General features: G+C 32.4%; 1 protein-coding gene across 1 annotated transcript; it reads right to left on the minus strand.

Annotated features, from left to right (window-relative positions):
• Positions 1-16,483: 16,483 nt before the first annotated feature.
• On the minus strand, positions 16,484-18,183 carry LOC133191286 (alpha-(1,3)-fucosyltransferase C-like). The gene is made up of 2 exons (XM_061327038.1): positions 18,176-18,183; positions 16,484-17,546 (listed from the first exon to the last, which is right to left on the minus strand). The coding sequence occupies exons 1-2, from the start codon at positions 18,181-18,183 to the stop codon at positions 16,484-16,486; spliced, it is 1,071 nt and encodes a 356-aa protein (XP_061183022.1).
• Positions 18,184-19,765: the final 1,582 nt, after the last annotated feature.

A 19,765-nucleotide genomic window follows, 5' to 3' on the forward strand; every position in this document is an offset into this window, starting at 1 on the left:
TAAATGAAACCTCAAATTAAAAGTTTAATTTTTTCATTTGATAAAATATAAAGATTTCATTCACTGTAGCATCAATTTTCTGTGTATTTGTATGATATGAACAGAGAAACATCGTCGCAAACCACGGCCAAAATGTAGAATCCTCTGCCATTCTGGGGAAAGCTTTATATGCAAACTCCGGACCGTGGCTTGAGGCGTTGAGAATCAAAGGAATTTCGGATGTTCTAGACAAGCACTGACATCTACGAACAAAACTGAAATAATTTCCCTGGAGTGCGAGACTAATGATGTTTGCGGTATCATTTGTTAACTATCTGGTTAACCACTTCTGTGCCAAAGGGCCGATTTTGGGCCGATCACACAGTTGCGTAGAGTGCCACGGGGCCGATTTTAGGCCGATTTTATTGAAATGAATTGTGACTATGTATTTCTTTTACTTCTTTTCAACCTAAATAATTATTGAACTTTTGCATCTTTTTATTGCATAACATTAAAGTTTTTATGGCTTATTTGTAGAATATCATGAAAATTTCAGGAAAATTTATGGATAAACAAAGTGAATTTCATATCAGCGATGAAGCCATGATTTTTTTCAAATAAATGAGTTGTTACTTACAAAACCGGTATTATTACTATTGAATATGCTCAATGAACACGATTTCATTTCAAAAGTATATTCTCATACTATTATAAATTGAGTATATTGAGGTACTACTCATCCATTTGCCAGCAACGGTTAGAATCAACGTCATTTTACGTAAATGACGTCATAATAACAAGTACGTGTAAGCCAAACCTTGAGAAAACGTTCCGAGTTTATAGATTATAAATATGTGAGTTTATATACTAAACCAAGTAAAAAGTGACCTTGGATCCCCCCCCCCCCTAGAAAATGCAGACCTCCCCTAAAAAACTTGGATATGGTTAAGTTGGTATGAAGTCATAGGTATGAAGAAGATTTGGAAGTCAACGACTACCCCCCCCCCCCACCCCAACCCCACGAAATAGGATTTTCACGGGTTTTTTTTTTCTTTTCTTTTTTTTTTTGTGATAAATTTCTGGGTTGGATTTTTTTCACTGGGGTGGACCTTCCCCCTGGAAAAAATTCCTGGATCCGTGCCTGATTCAGGCATTTAGATTGATTGACTGATTGTTTAATTCCTTGATATAATATTGTCAAATTTATTTGTTTTATTTTGTTACGTATGGAGACATTGCACATGTCATATTTTCTAAAGAACAAATTAAATTTTGTTTCCTGTGTTCGATGTATTTTTCGTAAGTTTTCTAAATGCAGATATTACATGCTGCTACTCAACTAAAAGCACATAATAATTAAACATATTGAAAAGATAACCAAAGCTAATAAGTTCAAATGTTTGTTTTTGCTTTAATTGTATTCCGAAATTTTAATTTTAATCAATATTTTTTTTTATTTGTTCCGTATTGACTAAATATTTATTACATATAACTTTTAATATTTCATAGATTTTTTTTAACAAAACGCATGAATTCAATGCTTAAACAGTGAAAAGGGTAATCATGATCAGTTTGATATGTTTGATAAGACCATTTTTCTTCCAGAATTTTATTGGAAAATAATGACGCAATTTTATTGAAATCTCTAATGAGGAAATATACATGTACGACGAATGAATGAAATTGTTTGTATGACAATCTATTTTCGAAAAAGATTGTTTCTTTTGTTTATTTTTTTTATTAGCTCTTCTGAGCCAAAGGCTCAAAGGGCTAATGCTATGGCCATTTGTGCGGTGTGCGTAAACTTTTTAGAATATGGGCCATAACTCAAGAACCCCTTGGCCAATCATTGTCAAATTTGTCACAGGGTATCCTTGGCCCAAGGGCTTCCATTTATACTAAAACTAGGGTTAGGACCCTTAAACAAGGGGAGATAATCAGGAAAATAAAACCAAAAGTACTGTTTGCTAAAAAATCTTCTTCTCCAGAACCACCAGGCTGATTTTCACCAAACTTACATACAAGGATCAGGATATGCTGAAGATTAAAATTTGCACGGGGAATTACCTTGGGGCAAAGGGCGTGGTATCAAGGTCACTTCAAAGTTGACCAAAATTTTACTTTATAAAAACATTGATATTTTGCTTATTATAAAGACTAGGATCATCAAATCTTGTAAGTTGATGCATCTTGAGGCCTTAAACATATTTATGAAAAATTAGGTCACTGTGACCTACTTTTTACGTTTTGCAGGCATTTGTTTTCAAATTGTTTAAAAGGCATATTTTGAATACTTTCAGACCTATGATCATCAAACTTTGTCAGTTAATGCATCTTGCGTCTTCGGAAAACATCGACCAAAAAGTAGGTCACAGTGACCTACTTTTGACATTTTATGGCTATATTTAAGTATCTTGGGAACTTATTGGCTTAGAATTGTCAAACTTTGTCAGTTGATGCATCTTGGGTTTTCGGAAAATGTCGACCAAAAAGTAGGTCACTGGGTTTTCGGAGAATGTCGACCAAAAAACTTTTGACATTTTATGACTTTATTTAAGTATTTTAGGTACTTTCTGGCTTAGAATCATTTGATGCATCTTGAGTTTTTTCGAAGAATGTCAACCAAAACGTAGATCATGGTGACCTACTTTTGAATACCTCAGGAACTTATTTGCTTAGAATCATTAACCTTTGTCAATTAATGCATCATGAGTCCTCAGAAAATTTCAATTAAAAAGTAGGTCACGGTGACCTACTTATGGTACATGTATTTTATAGTTAAATTGAAATATCTTCAGTCCTAACTGGCTAAGAATCATCAAACTTTGTCAGTTGATGCATCTTGGGTCTTAGGATATTTAGAGTTAGGGCTTCAATATTAATAGAAGGGATAGATTGTACAATTTATCAGAAGAGCGATTCAAGGCCCTTGGGCCTCTTGTTTTATTTTGTTATAAGGCTATTGATCTTTCTATTTTCATCGTGTAGGATATATCCTAAATGTATTCCTTACACTACAGATTATTTAGATTTTTTGCTAAGGACGTAAAAATTGCACCTCCCTCTGATGATGACTGTACAAAATCAAGTTTACGTGTACAAACAACAAGTGTTATATATTTTTCCCTTTGAATTAATGCTAATCATGCATCATGTTAATGATATCTTGGGGACTACGTAAATATTTAACAATTAATGAAAATCTATTTAAAACTGCAGTAGAAACTTGCCTAAAGCGCAAAACGAGGAAAGGTGGAGAAAAATGAAAAACAAGAAGCAAAAACAATATATTAAAGGTGATTATTTTGATAATTCTCACTATTGTTTTCGGCTTCAAGAAGAAAGAAAAAACGGCAAGGGGACAGCCGTCTTTGAGTTTAAAAAATATATACTAAATACATGCATTATATCATAGCAAATGACTACATGTTTCATTTTTAAAAAATGGGTGAAACTCGATCCATCCCCATTCCCAACCCCCATCCTTTAGAGTACGTACGTGCTACGAAATACGCGATTTTTTAAATATCGACCTTCTCCCTACTAATTCGTGTGTGTTCCATTTACATTATGGAATATGTACATGTGTGTAGTTGTACCTTTGAAAACATTTATATAGACAAATACAATTTCAGAGAGAGAGAGAGAGAGAGAGAGAGAGAGAGAGAGTAAGAACACAGTTACTAAAACATGCGATTTAGTTTGAACTGTTTTGAATACATTATTATAATGCTTTAAACTTATTGATTGACTTTTTCAGTAATTCTCAAGTGTTGATTTTCTCAGTTGAATTAGTATAACATAAAGTGATTGAGCATTGGGGGGAAGTATTTTTTCTTTAATTCGGGGGGGGGGTGTTAAATCTCAATTTATTAAATAACTGTTCATTGGAAAGGGTCCTCCCCCCCCCCCACAAAAAAGGGAGGGGCTACATTATTGCAGCTATATTTATTGAACGACCAATCCTTTTTAATTATGTTACCATGAATATTTTTTAGATACAAAATGCGAAAAAATGTGGAATTTTGTGAAGTCTCTTTTTAAATTTTAATAGGGTGAGTTTATGTATGTTAAAAATATTATGTTAAATCATAATACGATTGCTATTGCAGAAATCGGTACATTTATTTAAAATTTTGATAACGCCCGATATTCGGACACGCGGAATAGGGTTGAGCCGCGAAGAACCAGGTCTAAAAAAATTAATACACTATATATATTTTTTCTTTCATATTAAAAGATCGCAAGTGGACTGGCGTAACTGAAAAATATATTAAAAGATAAATGGGCTTCGTTCGAGTATTGCAAGTTGATTATAAACCAACAGGAAGGATTAATTACCAAAAATTAAGGCGATATACTAGTACATGTATATGAATCTTTAACTTTAGTGATCTAATGGAGGGCGATTTTCATAATTTGTGGTTGATCTATGTTTGAGTAGACCATCCATCAAAAAATGCAATTTATGTTTAATCTCGTATCAAAAGAAGCATGGAATCGGATACAAAGCTGACAGACTGCAGGTAACCTGGGATGTTAAGTTTTAAAAACTATGTACGATTCATGAGGCGAGTTGGGGGGTCCCTCATTTTGAAATGTTCCATTTGAGTTATTAAATATCTATATGTAAAAGTAACGAAAAACCAACCTTAGGAAAAACAAAGCCCACTTAAAAAGTATGAGGAGAGAGTCGTGTATTTGAAAAAAAACTTAACCAAGCCCCTCCCCCATCCCCTCCATTCGTATACATGTATATACCCGGTACACAAAATATGTTTTTCACGTTTGAGCTGGTTGCTTCTGACTCGTATCCCACTAAAAAAAAATCTGCACTCGCCACCGATTTCTGAAAATATTGTAAATTGTATACAAGTACAGACCGCTGTTTGAGGCCGGAGAGGCCGTTAAATATTTGAAAAAAAAAAAAAAAAAAAAGACGCTTTACCATTATTCATTTTCTTTCAAGTTAAACGAAAGAACATCGGTCACTGAACACGTTAAATCTACAATGTGCATCCACTTCCTATAACTATGTAATTGTTGCACAATGCTTCAATATTGGCAATTCTATCAAAAAGCAATGTACATGTATATTCATTTACGTTTAATATGTACTCTATACAGATTGAAAATAAAGTAACAGTACTTATAAGGGTTGAGGTAAATCATTCACAATTTACTTGGGAAAAGAATAGAGGCATACAAAGTGAGGACTATTCTATTTTCGACTCTCAGTTTCAAAGTTCGTACTAGAAAATAATTATTTTCATAAAATCACGTCTTCTTAAAGCTTCGGGCTCCTCTTAATATAAACAAGACTGTACTACTGTTAAAAATGGACCCATTGAAGCAGAGAAATCAGAGAAATATGTACTCTGTACAGCGACACATCAATGTCTATCATATAACTCTGGAGTGTCGATGGAGTAAAACGGAGTAAGAAATAGAAGTGAGAAAATTGTGAGACGAGAAGAAACATTATTAAAGGAGATTGATTGTAAATTGGGATAAAAGGAACAGTAAGAATCCATTGACGATCCTGGGTAGTTAGGTAGGATGAACGTAAAGATAATTATATTTACATAGGCATAATCAGAATAAGAATCTTACATTTTAATCCTTTCTCTGTCGGCACATTTTAAGCGAATTTTGAGACTTTTTGACATATCATAATAAATTAATCTCTTATTCATTATCCATAAAGAATGCTAGGCATAGGCTAATGCATACCGATTTGTAGGGAATTTCTTAGAGATGATATTCCATGACTCTGCAGATACCTCCTGACTGACATTACTAGTGGAAATAGAGGTCAGAGGTCAAATAAGTGCAAAATTTTATCAAATGTTTGGACACTACTAAAAATCTACAATGATATATGTTGAAATCGAAAATTTGGAATGCACTCAAAAAAGGGCAATATACTGAGCTACATTAATCATATGCAATTTTTTTTCCAGTTCTGCAAATTATGACTTTTAAGGGGGTGCTCAGCAACGGGATGATTTTTAAAAAAATTCCGTCAGTATTTCTCAGTTTTTGCTCATCCTTTACACATTTATGCATATTTTAAATATAAATACAAATACGGGGTCACGATATTAGGGATACACAACACATAAATTGTCTAAAAGTTTGACACGTTAGATATATTTTGGGAGGTCAAAGTTCAAATAAGTGCAAAATTTCATCAACTTTTTGAACACTTTTCAATATTCTTGCTAAAATGTTACAACAATGGATGTTAAAATAGGAAGTTCTGAATAAACTCTCTAGAGGACATCATGCTGAACTCCAATATCCACATACATGTACCTTTTTTCTCCAAATATGTAGTCAATGACCTTTAAGTGGTTGCTAAGCAACAACACTTTCAATTTATGTGCTATTGCTCATTTTTAGACATTTTTGTGCTTTCCATTCATTTCTTAAGTAAGATATTGCGACAAAATAATGAAAAGATCATATAACAGATAATTGTCTTAAGCATTGACCTTGTCACTTCTGTTCTGAGGGGGATCAAGGTTATATAAGTGCAGAATTCCGCATTAAATTGCCAGTACATACCAATTTCGATTATTGCAATTATTGCGACTTACAGAGCTATGGCATAATAATTCATATTTAAATCCGCCAAAATACGACCCAGTAATACTAGGTTATATTGTCCCCGCTTTCGTTATTATAACGACCAGAATTATTCTTAGAATTTAAGAACTGATGACTTTAAACGAGCTGTTGAAATCCCTGTAAAAGTGAGACTCGGAAATTTTTGTATCTTGTGATTAGTCATCTAGAAACTTTGACCGATCGACAGGGATGCTTACTCCTCCCTGGCACCTGATCCCACCTCCGAAATTTCCGGGGGTCTGTGTTTATGCCCTGTTCACAGATTCGTATTGTTTGTTTTTTTTTTTTGTTTTTTTTTTTGTTTTTTTTTTTTAATATCGATCACTGTTATCTTCTTCACCTTTTTGATATGCTCCATGGCGATTTATTCGCAGCTAAAAATTCAGCTAATGTACTGTTGTAGTTAAAATGTGCCAAAATGTAAATACATGTATTTTAAAAAAAAAAGATTTCTCATTTTATCAAACCAGTGGCAAAAAGATTCCGCTCAAGAGCGCCCCCCCCCCAATCTAATTAAAATTAGATCTTCCATTCGCTCCCCGATTTTTTATATGTCGCGAGGAAGCTCGCGACATATAAAAAATCGGGGAGCGAATGGAAGATCCTGTTTGGCCATTTCGGTAAATGCATAACAAGAGGCCCATGGGCCACATTGCTCACCTCAGCACATTGACTAAGACGAAGCAGAAATCAGTTCGGTATTGAACAAGGGGGGGGGGGGGCAAACTTTAATTTACACTACCTCAGGATGCTTGCATATCAATATTACTAATCATGGCTTTGTCGTTCTTAAACAGAAGAATTTTAAAGATTTTTTCCCTATGTATTCAAATGTAAAACTCTGTTCAATGTGATTGTGTTTCCTTTATACTGAATAGAGTAATTTAAGGAATTTACTTATTTAAAAGACTACATTTGTTTTATTATGTTTTGTATCAATTTTTGCAAAAGATGCCTAATTTGTTTTAATATAAAGTAGATTTTTATTCAAGACATTGTTACGTCTTACCAATTATTACAGAACATCACAATTACAAATAGGAGTTGTAGAGTTTTTTTTTTTTTTTTTTTCAGAAACATCAAGTCAAACTCTTTATTAGCTATTGTGAAATCAGCACTATTGTTGTTATTTCCATTTTTAGAAACATCAAGTCGATATGCATTTCAGAATCTTTAAATAGTAACACAAGGCTATCTATATGTTGTTATATACTTGATCATTTGATGAAGTTTGAGCCAATCAGAGAGCTTGGAATAAATGAGAAAAATTATATATATATATATATATATATATATATATATATATATATATATATATATATATATATATATATATATATATATATATATATATATATATATATATATATATATATATATATATATATATATATATATATATATATATATATATATATATATATATATATATATATATATATATATATATATATTAAAAATCAGGCAAATATAAAATATAAATTAGTCACAAATGATGTAAATATAAGCAATAAGGTATCATTTTTAAACATCTATCGGGATATAAATACAGGTTGGTACGAGATAAGATTTACTATAAAGCCCTTAGGGCTTTAAAGAATTTGATCTTGATCGTGACCAGCCCGTATTTATATCCCAATAGATGTTTAAAAATGATACCTTATTTCTTAAATATCACAGAGCTTACGACTATGAAATCTCTTTTTAAAGAGAGTTTTGGAAGATATATTTAGGCATACAATTTTAAAACAGAATTATTTATTTAGCAATATTTTACAAGCAACTAACGTTAAATTGGTCTTAGTCGTATAAGTTCCTTTGTAAAACGTGCACCTGAAAAGGCATTGAGTGTACTGGGGGATTAAAAACCACTAGTGTGATTCCCAGCAATCAACTGTTGTATAAGACATGCATCATGTACTCGGTACAATCTGAAACAGAGGTGTGTATATTTCGTATATAAGGCCCCTGAATGACGGGTAAAATGCTTGGAAAAGTTTTATCTTAGAGAGTGTACTACCCTGGAATGGCCCAACATCTTAGGGTGTCTGTGTTACGACTTTGTCGTGTAGCAGGCGGTAGATGACTCTGACAGGAAATCCAGAAATGTGTACAATCCAAGACAGATCGCATTTGGACGATTACTTCTTGTATAGTTTGTTTAGGTACTGTTTGTAAGAATACTGTTAGATTTTTCTTCTATCTCTCACATTCAATGTGATTTATAGAAAAAAAAACTTTACATGATTTATCAATATAATAATGCAGATTGTGATAAACGCCCGAGTTCTTCGTTAGATGTGAAGACAATGAAATATATCAGGTCATTAGATATATCAGGTTTAAAAAAAGGAATCTTTAGTATAAAAAAACCCCAGTCATTTAAAAATCAGCTCCTTTTCATTTTATGCATATGCTTATCTCATATTAATTGCTTTCCATAAAATCATGCTATTTAAATATATTTTATTAATTTAGTCATCATATTGTAAAAAAAAAAATATGTCTTATGTAGCCTGTAATCCATATATCATGTCGTTTTGATAAGTTTGAAGGCACAGTTTTCTTTTAATACAACCATTCCTGATGATAAATCAGAGTAAAGGCTTTTTGATATAGATAACTGTTTTTCAGTAAAAAATGGAACACTTAACCTCGTATTAGACAAGGTTTTGTAATACAAAACATCCGGATTAGACAAGTTTCACTGTATAAAAAAGATGCTGGAGTTTCTCAATGACAATATCTGTGAAGTCTTTGGAGTGAAGGTTTCAAAAAAGCTGTTGAAAAATCCGTTAGATACTAATTGTACTCCTATTAGTTAAACTGTTTTTAAATTGTTATGAGAAGAAAATTTTGCAGTGGTCTTCAACTCGACTTTTAGATAAATCGTCGCCGTTTTATCAATTAACAATAGTTACTTTCATTAATAAATCGACTCGATGAATCCCAGTTAAATCAAAATAAAAAAAACACCAGAATTTACCACTTGTGCTTAATATTTAGATATTTTACTGACTATGAACGTTATGCCAAATTAACAATTAAACTACATTTATATGACAAACGAGATGACTTCAGCTTTTCCATCGCCAACTCCCCCTATTTATGTAGTAACATTCCACCATCATCTGCATATCGGTTTATGTCTCCCAAGTGATTCGAAAAAGCATGTTCTGATTGCAATGAATTTTTAACCCGATTCAGGCTTCTGACAAATAATTTGATGTTACAGAGCTTTCCACAATCTGGTTTGAAGTCAGTATTTTGCAAATTCTAATTCTAATTTTGATTTTTGTAACAAATTTTAAACCACTGTTTTACACATTTTGACATGGATAACTCCCATTACCTGATCAATATAGAAAACTCACGGCTGCTGTGACTGTTCCATAGGGGGTGTAATTTCTTCTTGGCACCTGATCCTACCTCTTGGGTTTTCATGGTCTTTTCTTCCTAGCTGTTTTTGTGGGTTTTTTTTTTCAAAATCAGGCCTTTCTTGAATTCTTATTATTTTTTTTAATTGCAAAAATTAAATTACAAATATATTTTTTAAATTTTTTCCCTATACAGCTATATCAGAGCATTAAAAAAACTTGAACTACATATCTTTAGTAGATATATCAGTTAATCAATCTATATAAATATACCCTGACAGAAAGCATTGATGCTTAGAGATGTCATCTTAAAGTGTCCATTTGCATAACATTATCAATACCCCCATCCCCAAATTAAAGTATGAGAATCAAAAAGATGTTCTTAACGAAATTTATTTTCAGGTCTGTCGTTAGTCCGAAATATCTGACGTTTTCGAGGCTTTTTCACGATTTTGAAGTGCCAGGAAAACGTCAGAAACGTCAGAACCGGTGCCATTAATTCGCCGCCTCCAACCGGATCGATTTTCGATACACGTGAACCGAATTAAAATGTCTAACTCATATTTTATTAACAGAACAATGCTTCTAGTACTTACCAATATCGCTTTCATATTGTTCTTTTGTAATACAAAGTGTCTGGTATTTTCTTTTAAGCGTTATTGGTGTGAACTAGAAGCATTGTGCTATTGATAAGTTGTGAGTTTTACATTTTATTCGATTTGCAAGTATCGAAAATCGAGTCCAGTAGGGGGCGGCAAAATTTCCATTTTTCATAATGGCGCCGGTTCTAACTATTTCCTGGCACGTAAAATATCACAATTTTGAAAAACGCCGGGAAACGTCAGATATTTCGGACTAGCCTGTCGTATATCGGGTCGTCAGTATGTTGATATTTTATTTGTCAGAATCAGACCATAGTAACCATCTAAAAATTCCATAATTGTTATTATTACACTGTATATAGTACGGAGGCCGGTTGGTGCCAGGTAGAAAAAAATATTTTATCTGGCGGCCGCCTAAACTTTTTATCTGGCGGCCGCCAGTTATTTATGTGGCGGCCGCCAGATAAAGTATTTTTCTACCTGGCGCCTACCGGCTTCCATAATATAGGCTTGTATTAAAAAAGTCATTTATGGGAAAATTGCGAAAAAGTTGACGATAAAAAAAAGTTGAAATCATCACGTTTATCATAAAGTTTAGTGTCAGTTTTCCGTCAGTGTCTTGTCTTTCTTTCTCTGGTAGTCGCCCGCGTGGCGCAGGGGTTAGAGCGTTTGTTCTAGAGTCGTGGTGTAAGGAGTTGATCCTTACGTCGCGGGTTTGAATCCCACTACAGGACGTGGAGACCAATCCTTCGGATGAGACTATATAAACCAAGGTCTCGTGTCGCAGTAGGTGCTGGCATGAAAAAGATCCCTTAGTGTTCAATGGCTTGAGTGCCGAGAATAAGTCTAAATTTGCAGCCCCCCACTGGCAAGTGGTGGCGTCTCCATATGAGTGAAAAATTCTCGAGATGGACGTTAAACAACAAACAAACAAACAAAAGACTTTCTCTGGTAAGACATCCAAATGTGAAACAGATGTGTCAGACTTTGGTGTCTTTTATTTCGAGTTCTGTGAGATATATACGTAGGAATGAAACTGTACATTGTTAGTTGATAAAACGTCGTTGAATTATCTTAACGTCGAATTGAAGGCCACTGCAAGAGACTTATTTTTATGTAGAAGTTTTTTGATAAATTCTGCTCCATATGAATAAAAAAAACTGGTCTGCTCATTCCAAGACAATTAGTACCCATGGGAATTTTAACAGATCGTTGAAAGACCTGGCCCCAAGACCATAAACTGAGAACAGACTTAAGTCAAAATTTCAAATCAATATAACCTTTGAAATAATTTTGATAAGAAAACAAAATTTTATTCATATGTTTAAATTGGAATGTTATACAAAACTGCAAATGTTTTAAAAATACATGTTAAATAAAACTCAAGATTTTTAAAATCAAAATTTTGACTGAAGTCTGTTTTCAGTTTATGGTCTCGAGACCTGGTCTCGGAAAACTACATATATATTGTCACTGTCAAACTCAAGTATCTTTTTGATATAAACCTTGGAGTACTTGCCTTTAAAAATCAGAATGTTTATAAACAAAATAAGTTTGCAGATGACTATTGGCAAGGTATGCAGATTTACAAGTTCAATTTCTATAAAAGAAACAGTTATCTATGATGTCTATCGACTAGTGCACATCTGCTGACCACTTCTGTGGTCCTTTTCTCTATAAGTACAGTGCTCAATATTTTTTTCCTTTTTACCACGTCTGAATCTATTCAATGTGAATGAATCCATGAAGTATGGATAAATAGAATGCCGATTACCGGTTCTTTTCCATTCTACTCTATAACATTCTATAAAAGATAATATTAGAATTGGGAACTATCAAGAGCCTAACTTGAAAATGAACTAGTTTGAACAGGTAATTTCTTAAGAAATGGGATTTTCCATCAATGTAACGTACTGACAGAGAAGGGCTAAAATAGACTGAGCCCTCTTGCTCAATCCCATTCACTTCTGTGAATAAGATATTGTTTAAAAAAAGTAACGTACAGACCAATAATACAATATTTCACCCACTTAATTTGTATGAACATAAAATAAATAATAAAATGCTCTCTTTGTTTGTTAGTACGTGAATAACGGTTGTAAATACATAACTCTCTCATGCGGAAAATTCAAGGAACAATTCAATATCGATTTCTAATGAAACTGATTTCATCATATTTTTTTCATAATATTTATAATGATAGTCATTCTGGATGTAACAGGGGTTAGAGATGACATTAGCACCTGCAGGTTCGATTTTGATTTTAGTCCATATTATCAACCAGGCAGTCAATCATAATTGCCCTGAAAATACACTAAATATTCCATTCACGATACATCTTATATATATATATATATATATATATATATATATATATATATATATATATATATATATATATATATATATATATATATATATATATATATATATATATTAGTTCTACATTATTGCAAATCATAAAACATCATTATATCACATCTGGGGAATTCAAGAGTTATTCCCTTTGATTCAGAGCTTTAAAAAACGCAATTTTTTTTTATATTTTGTATAACGTATATTAAACATGCATATATGTTGACGGTATATTGAACAAAATTCATTACTTAATTTCACATTTTTGTAAATTTTTTTTATTTTATTTTTTTTAGATAATCTACACAAATACTTATTAAACACGTGTTCGATCGATACACATGATATGATGATTTCAATAGGCATGACAAATACATACTATTAGTTACAAAGTCAGCTAGGGACCTATACAGAGTCATACAGGGTTTGAAATGGAAATCCGTATTGGGCGAGGCCAAGCGGAGTCCCAATACGGATTTCCATTTCACACACTAGACTCTCTATTTATCCTCGAGATGCTTAAATCGTCTTTACCCTTTGGAATCAAGGTTCTCATAATTATGCACGAAACTTCTAAGAAACCTGAGGAAGTAATGGGAAAAATTGTAAGTTTCTTTTTAAAAAAGTATTCTACACAAATTCTTTCTCTATGCAATTCAAACTTTGTTATATTAAAAAAAAAATATTTTATGCACGAAAACGTTGTATTTAGACCAAACCCATAATCAAAATGACTTTTGTCCCATCAAACCATTAATTTTCATTCATTGTCTATAATATACTACTGTATATCACTTTTATTTTGGAGAACTTTATCTTAGGGTTATCACGCGAAGTTATCTTCGAGCAAAAACTTCTTTATGGAGGAAAAAACACAATATTGAATTTATACAGTTCATTTTTAGTACATGTGCATTTTCAAGTTTCAGAAAAATTCTTAAAAATATGCAAGCAAAAAATGAAGATGTTTGTGATACATGAGTGCCCCTGATTGTATTGGTTTTAAAATGAAGATTCTGTTCCTAGACTTATAAATAATTGATCATGCAAGGCGCAATCATTCAAAAAAGACCACGTTTCAAAATTTGCTTATAGAGAAGCAATGATAAAAGTATTTACACAGTAAATTTCTGTGAGTTTTATACAGTCAATTTCTGTGACTTTTACACAGTAATTTTCTTGAATTTTACTCTGTAAATAATTGTAAATTTCTGTGACTTTTACACTGTAAATATCTGTGACTTTTACACTGTAAATATCTGTGACTTTTACACGGTAAATATCTCTGACTTTCACACGGTAAATATCTTTGACTTTTACACAGTAAATTTCTGTGACTTTACACAGTAAATTTCTGTGACATTTTCACAGTAAATGTCTGTGACTTTACACAGTAAATTTCTGTTACTTTACACAGTAAATTTCTGTGACTTTACACAGTAAATTTCTGTTACTTTACACAGTAAATTTCTGTGACTTTTACACAGTAAATTTCTGTGACTTTACACAGTAAATTTCTGTGACATTTACACAGTAAATGTCTGTGACTTTACACAGTAAATTTCTGTGACTTTTACACAGTAAATTTCTGTGACTTTACACAGTAAATATCTGTGACTTTACAAAGTAAATTTCTGTGACTTTTACACAGTAATTTTCTGTGACTTTACACCGTAAATTTCTGTGACTTTTACATTGTAAATTTATGTGACTTTTACACAGTAAATTTATGTGACTTTTACACTGTAAATTTATGTGACTTTTACATAATAAATGTTTGTGACTTTTTAAGCATTAAATCATTTTTTTTGAAAGATATAGTCTCATAACTGCAACGGTGTGTGCAAACAAATTGAGTAACGCGCGTTAGGGCGTTATGAAAATTTGTTTGCACACATCGTTGCAGTTATGAGACTATATCTTTCAAAAAATAATGATTCAATGCTTATATTTACATTTTTTAAACTCCTTGCCTGGATTGCAAATGTGATTTATATTTCAAAATCCCAGTATTATCCCTAGAGTAAGTTATAATTAATGTAAGAGCTGTTGTAACATCTTCTGTTCAATGTGAGCGTGGATTTTGATTTTCGCTTATGACGTTGCACTTCCACGGTGTTCAACGTTTGTGACGTCAAAATAAAACTCATACTTTAACCTTTTGACCCCCTGTCCGTGTTATGGTGTTTTGAATGCCGTAGCTTTCCTCACACTTTATAAGCAAAATACATGTTGTTTGTGACTTTTACACTGTAAATATTTGTAACTTTTACACTGTAAATATTTGTAACTTTTACATTGTAAATTTCTGTACCTTTTACACAGAAAATTTCTGTGACTTTTATACAGTTAATTTCTTTGACCCTGAAGAACCTGTCTTAGTGTTGTTACACATCCTGGGGTCTTAACGCAATCTTCATTGGTCAAACTTGAGTATGTTTATTGACCATACAAAGTCACTCTGACAATCTATGAACGTAACAGAATCAATTCCGAACAGTACTTTGATTATCGTAATTGGTCCCATATAAAAAAATCCATTTAATGATAATGTATTGAATCCAATTTTTCTCATGATATCTGATTATTTTAATGAGAAAAGAAAGTTAGGTAAAAGAAAAAAACCTAAACGATAAAAGAAAAAAAAATAAAGATTTTAAACTACAATATTATAACATTGATATGAAAATCAAAAGTTCTTTTCGAAGCAGACAATACTGACATACAAAAAAAAAAAAAAAAAAAAAAAAAAAAAATGTCTTTACAAAAAAACATTAAACAATTTAAACAGCTGATTATTGAAGATAAATCTTTATACCTATACTTGCATAAATAAACATAGTCATTTATAATCTTAATATACTGAAACGCAAAAGAAACGCAACATCCTATTTTAGGGGGAAATATTATATATAGGATATAATTTTGTACCTAAAAAGTAAGTACATCTTCAACTTTGCAACTATCGGTAATTTGAATGATTTTCATACTATTACCGGAAGTTAAATGTGAGTCTGCTTTACAGAAATCAAAAATTGTATGGTTAACAAAACATTTAGCAATGATATGAGGTTTTAAGGGTTTCTGTCTATTCGTCATAAATTATGCAGCAATATTTCGAAAAATAAATCCTCCTTTCTTTTCCCGAAGCGATGCTAAGGCTTCCTGAATATGACTTAAATTCGCATTTTTATTGCTCTAGCTAGAAATTCCCAATACAAAGGTGATGGAGAGTTGAAGATGCAAATATGCACTACATCACACCTCAACAGGCTCATACGTATTATTAACATGAATGAAAATTGAACGGACGGGGGGGGGGGGGGGGGCGGGGGGGGCACAGTTATACGTTACTTTCTAAAGTTAAAAGATAATCGTTTAACATTTTTATCACATCTATGTTTTTAAATCGAGTTTTACCTTACTGTATTCATTTTTGAAAATCATTAGATAAAAAATTCGAATATATGTAGATTACTGCCTGTTGCGTTTCTTTTGCGTTAACGTTACAGCATATAATCACATTTACGTCAAGATCTACAAATCCTTAGATTCAGAACACCCTTCTTGATCATTTGGAGTAACGATCCATTTGTATATGTCATTATAGATCCTTGTATATTTTTTAGGATTATTTAATCGTTGACAAATATTGCACATATTATTGCGCCAATTCTCTGTGGGATACTGGGATCTGTAGTGTTTCTTCCAGTGTAAGAATTCCTCCTGCAAACCTTTGGTTTTCTCCACGTAAGCAAGATATTTTGACAACTGGTGTACAGAGGAAAAGTCTTTTGTGTTTATGTAGGACTTTGGGGGACTAAATAACGAATAATTTGCACCTCCTCTCATGATGGGAATAATGTTATGTCGAGTCACGTGATGAAGGCCTTTCTCTGTAATGTAATCACGGCATATCGCATTTTCAAATGACAAATAAAACATATATTTTGTATCTAAAATGTCAAAACATTGACTTTGCTTTAAGCCCCAACTTTCAATAATTGCAGATATTCTTGCCTTCGGGCAATTTGGTGCTTTCAAAGAGCCACAATGACCATATTTATCAATAGCTGTGGTTTTCTTCAATAATCTAACAAAGGTTTCTCTTCTAGAGGTTGTCTTGCAGTGAGATACAAACCAAGCAATGCCATGTTTATCATTCTCGACTTTTTTTCTTTCTCCGTCATTCTTTTTCTTGGCACTGTAAAACCCATGAATAAATGGAATATCTGAATCTCTTCTATAGCTTATCGTCCAGTTCACTTTCTGATTATACTTTTTCAAATTCCCCTGCCTTACGAACTGGCTACCAACTTCTTTCGTTAGATAATCGGTAGATTCGTATTGAGCAAATATCCAAACTTGGTGAGGCGTTTTTGCAGGTAAATCACTTCCTCCCAATAAATCAATGACAAAAATCACTGCATCACTTTCATTATATAATTTTGTATCAGTTGTTATTTGACATGAATATGGACAACTTTCCCAAAGTCTTGCTTTTGTGAACAAATTCAATATTCGTATTTCCCAGTGCTTAGGATTGTAAAGAAGTATTCTTTTGATTTGGTGGATGGAGCTATTTCCATTGTTAGACACTCTAGGGATGTGTTGAAGTATTTCATTATTGTTGTAGATAAAAGCGGATGTCAAATTATGATTTTGATAAAAGAAACAAAGTATAACTATAATAAAAATAAACGCTCCAAATAAACATTGGTAACACTTCAATGACAATCCTGTTGATATTTCCCGGAGATATTTCATCTGAAAAATAATAACGTAGCTTTAGAAGATACTATGTGAAATTGACGATGCTTGTCTTTTATGTGAAAATTTAAAAAGAACATGTTGCTTAATGTACTCAATTATTATGTTATTATTCTTTTAAGTTCAAATAAAAAATCTGAAAATAACAATTAACAAAAACAGAGCTAAATTATTCTCAAATAGAAAAAAAATAGAAGTCCAGTGCAAATACTGTGCATCATACCGGAATTAAAGGTACATCACTTTGTATACCAGCAGTAGAATTTTGATACAAAATAATTTAACAATTAATTTAGAAATATTTTTGCCACTAATAAATGCAGTACAGGTTATAGAAAATGCACGTCCTGGTATTTCGAGTTTTTTTCTTTCATGTATAATTAGACCATGCTATTTTATTCGTTAATGCTACGTGCATTAACGGGGGCCAGCAGCTTCTATGCAAGTGCTTTAATTTACCTGATCATTCTATTTTGTCAATGAAAGTTAGAATTCTAGAAAAGCTTTATCATAATACTAATAGCCCATCACTGAGTACACCTTTCCGTAGACAACGAGAAAAATACTGGATTAGAAAACTAGTCACGGCCTTTCCATATGGTGGCAATGGCAATGTGGATAGTGTTGGGAATCTTTCAAGCCCACGGTTTAGCAATGTGAATGTGATCGGACTTTTTAACAGTACAAAGAGACGTAAGCGTAGTCATGGACATCGGTCTTACAATTAGCCTATTATATACGATGTCTCCTTTGATTCACTACTACCACCTTTTGTAAGTAAACAATCAAACCTTCATCATATTTGCACCAAACTTTACACTGTCCCTTTGAAAGTTTTGAATAGTCTATTTGTAAAAGTCAAGGAAAGCCCATATTTGGAATCTTCGATACCAGAATACAGGCTTGGATCTGGGATAATGGATATTGCTAATCATAGGCTCTTTAAACCGCCGCGTTTTGCTGAAAAAAGATAGCCCTCAAACAACCTGTTTGTTCCTTAAATTTCAACATACTAACAAAGGAATTGATGCAGTTAATATAAGTAATATTCTTAGTCACAAAAAAGTTCAGTCTTGTATTCCACCATATTTCAAACTGAAGTCCACACCTTGTATTGCTTAAAAAAGCATCGACAAAAGCTTCCAAATTTGTTAATTATATAAAACAAACTCTACAATGCCTAGATACCGAGCATCTGAAACATAATCATCCAACGGGTTCATGTTCTTCTTCACCTTACAACTATAGTCCTGCTAGACACGTCATTACTGGTGTCGTAAAAGGACCTTAATTCACTTATTATAAGAAGGCCAAAGTTTAACTGGCATCAAAATTTCATAAATATTATGAATTCAGTTGAAGATTACGCCAGACGATAGGCTAAATATGAAAAAGAAGACCTTGGCACTTTGTCAGAATGGATTAATTGTATCAGACGGATGTTGAAATCATGTATTAAAAAAAATTGAGGGACAATATGAAAACCATATATCATTCTGCCTTCGACAATGCAGAAATGAAACAAGAATTAGATAGACTACACGATCAGTATGTACTGGTCCATGCTGACAAAGCAGGAAACGACATCGTTTTTGTTTGTAAGGCTCATTATTTGAATTGTATTTTAAAGAAACTAAAATTAAATGGTAATCCAACTTACACCCATAGCTCCCTATCTAAAGAGGAAATTCTTCAAATCCATACGTCAGTTTTGAATATTTTTTTTATTTTCCCAACAATCAAAATAAGTTTGAATTACCAAACCTTTACTGGATTCCAAAACTCCATAAAAATCTTTACAAACAAAGATACATAGCGGGTTCCACTAAATGTTCTACCAAGCCTCTTTATTTGCTTCTCACTGAAATATTTACAGCAGTGAAGGGAAACTTCAGGAGTGCTATATAACAGTATATTTCAGAAGTGGTGTAAATCAGAGGTGGATACTTAAAAACTCCAAGGAACTTTTAGATTGTTTGTATATTGTTTTGCGTTTCGTTCGAGAATTTTTCACTCATATAGAGACGTCACCATATACCGGTGAAGAGC

This window comes from Saccostrea echinata, unplaced genomic scaffold (genome assembly GCF_033153115.1).
Source record: "Saccostrea echinata isolate AGI-Se365-2 ecotype Australia unplaced genomic scaffold, CSIRO_AGI_Sech_v1 ptg000023l, whole genome shotgun sequence".
In the NCBI taxonomy this organism is placed as follows: Eukaryota; Metazoa; Mollusca; class Bivalvia; order Ostreida; family Ostreidae; genus Saccostrea; species Saccostrea echinata.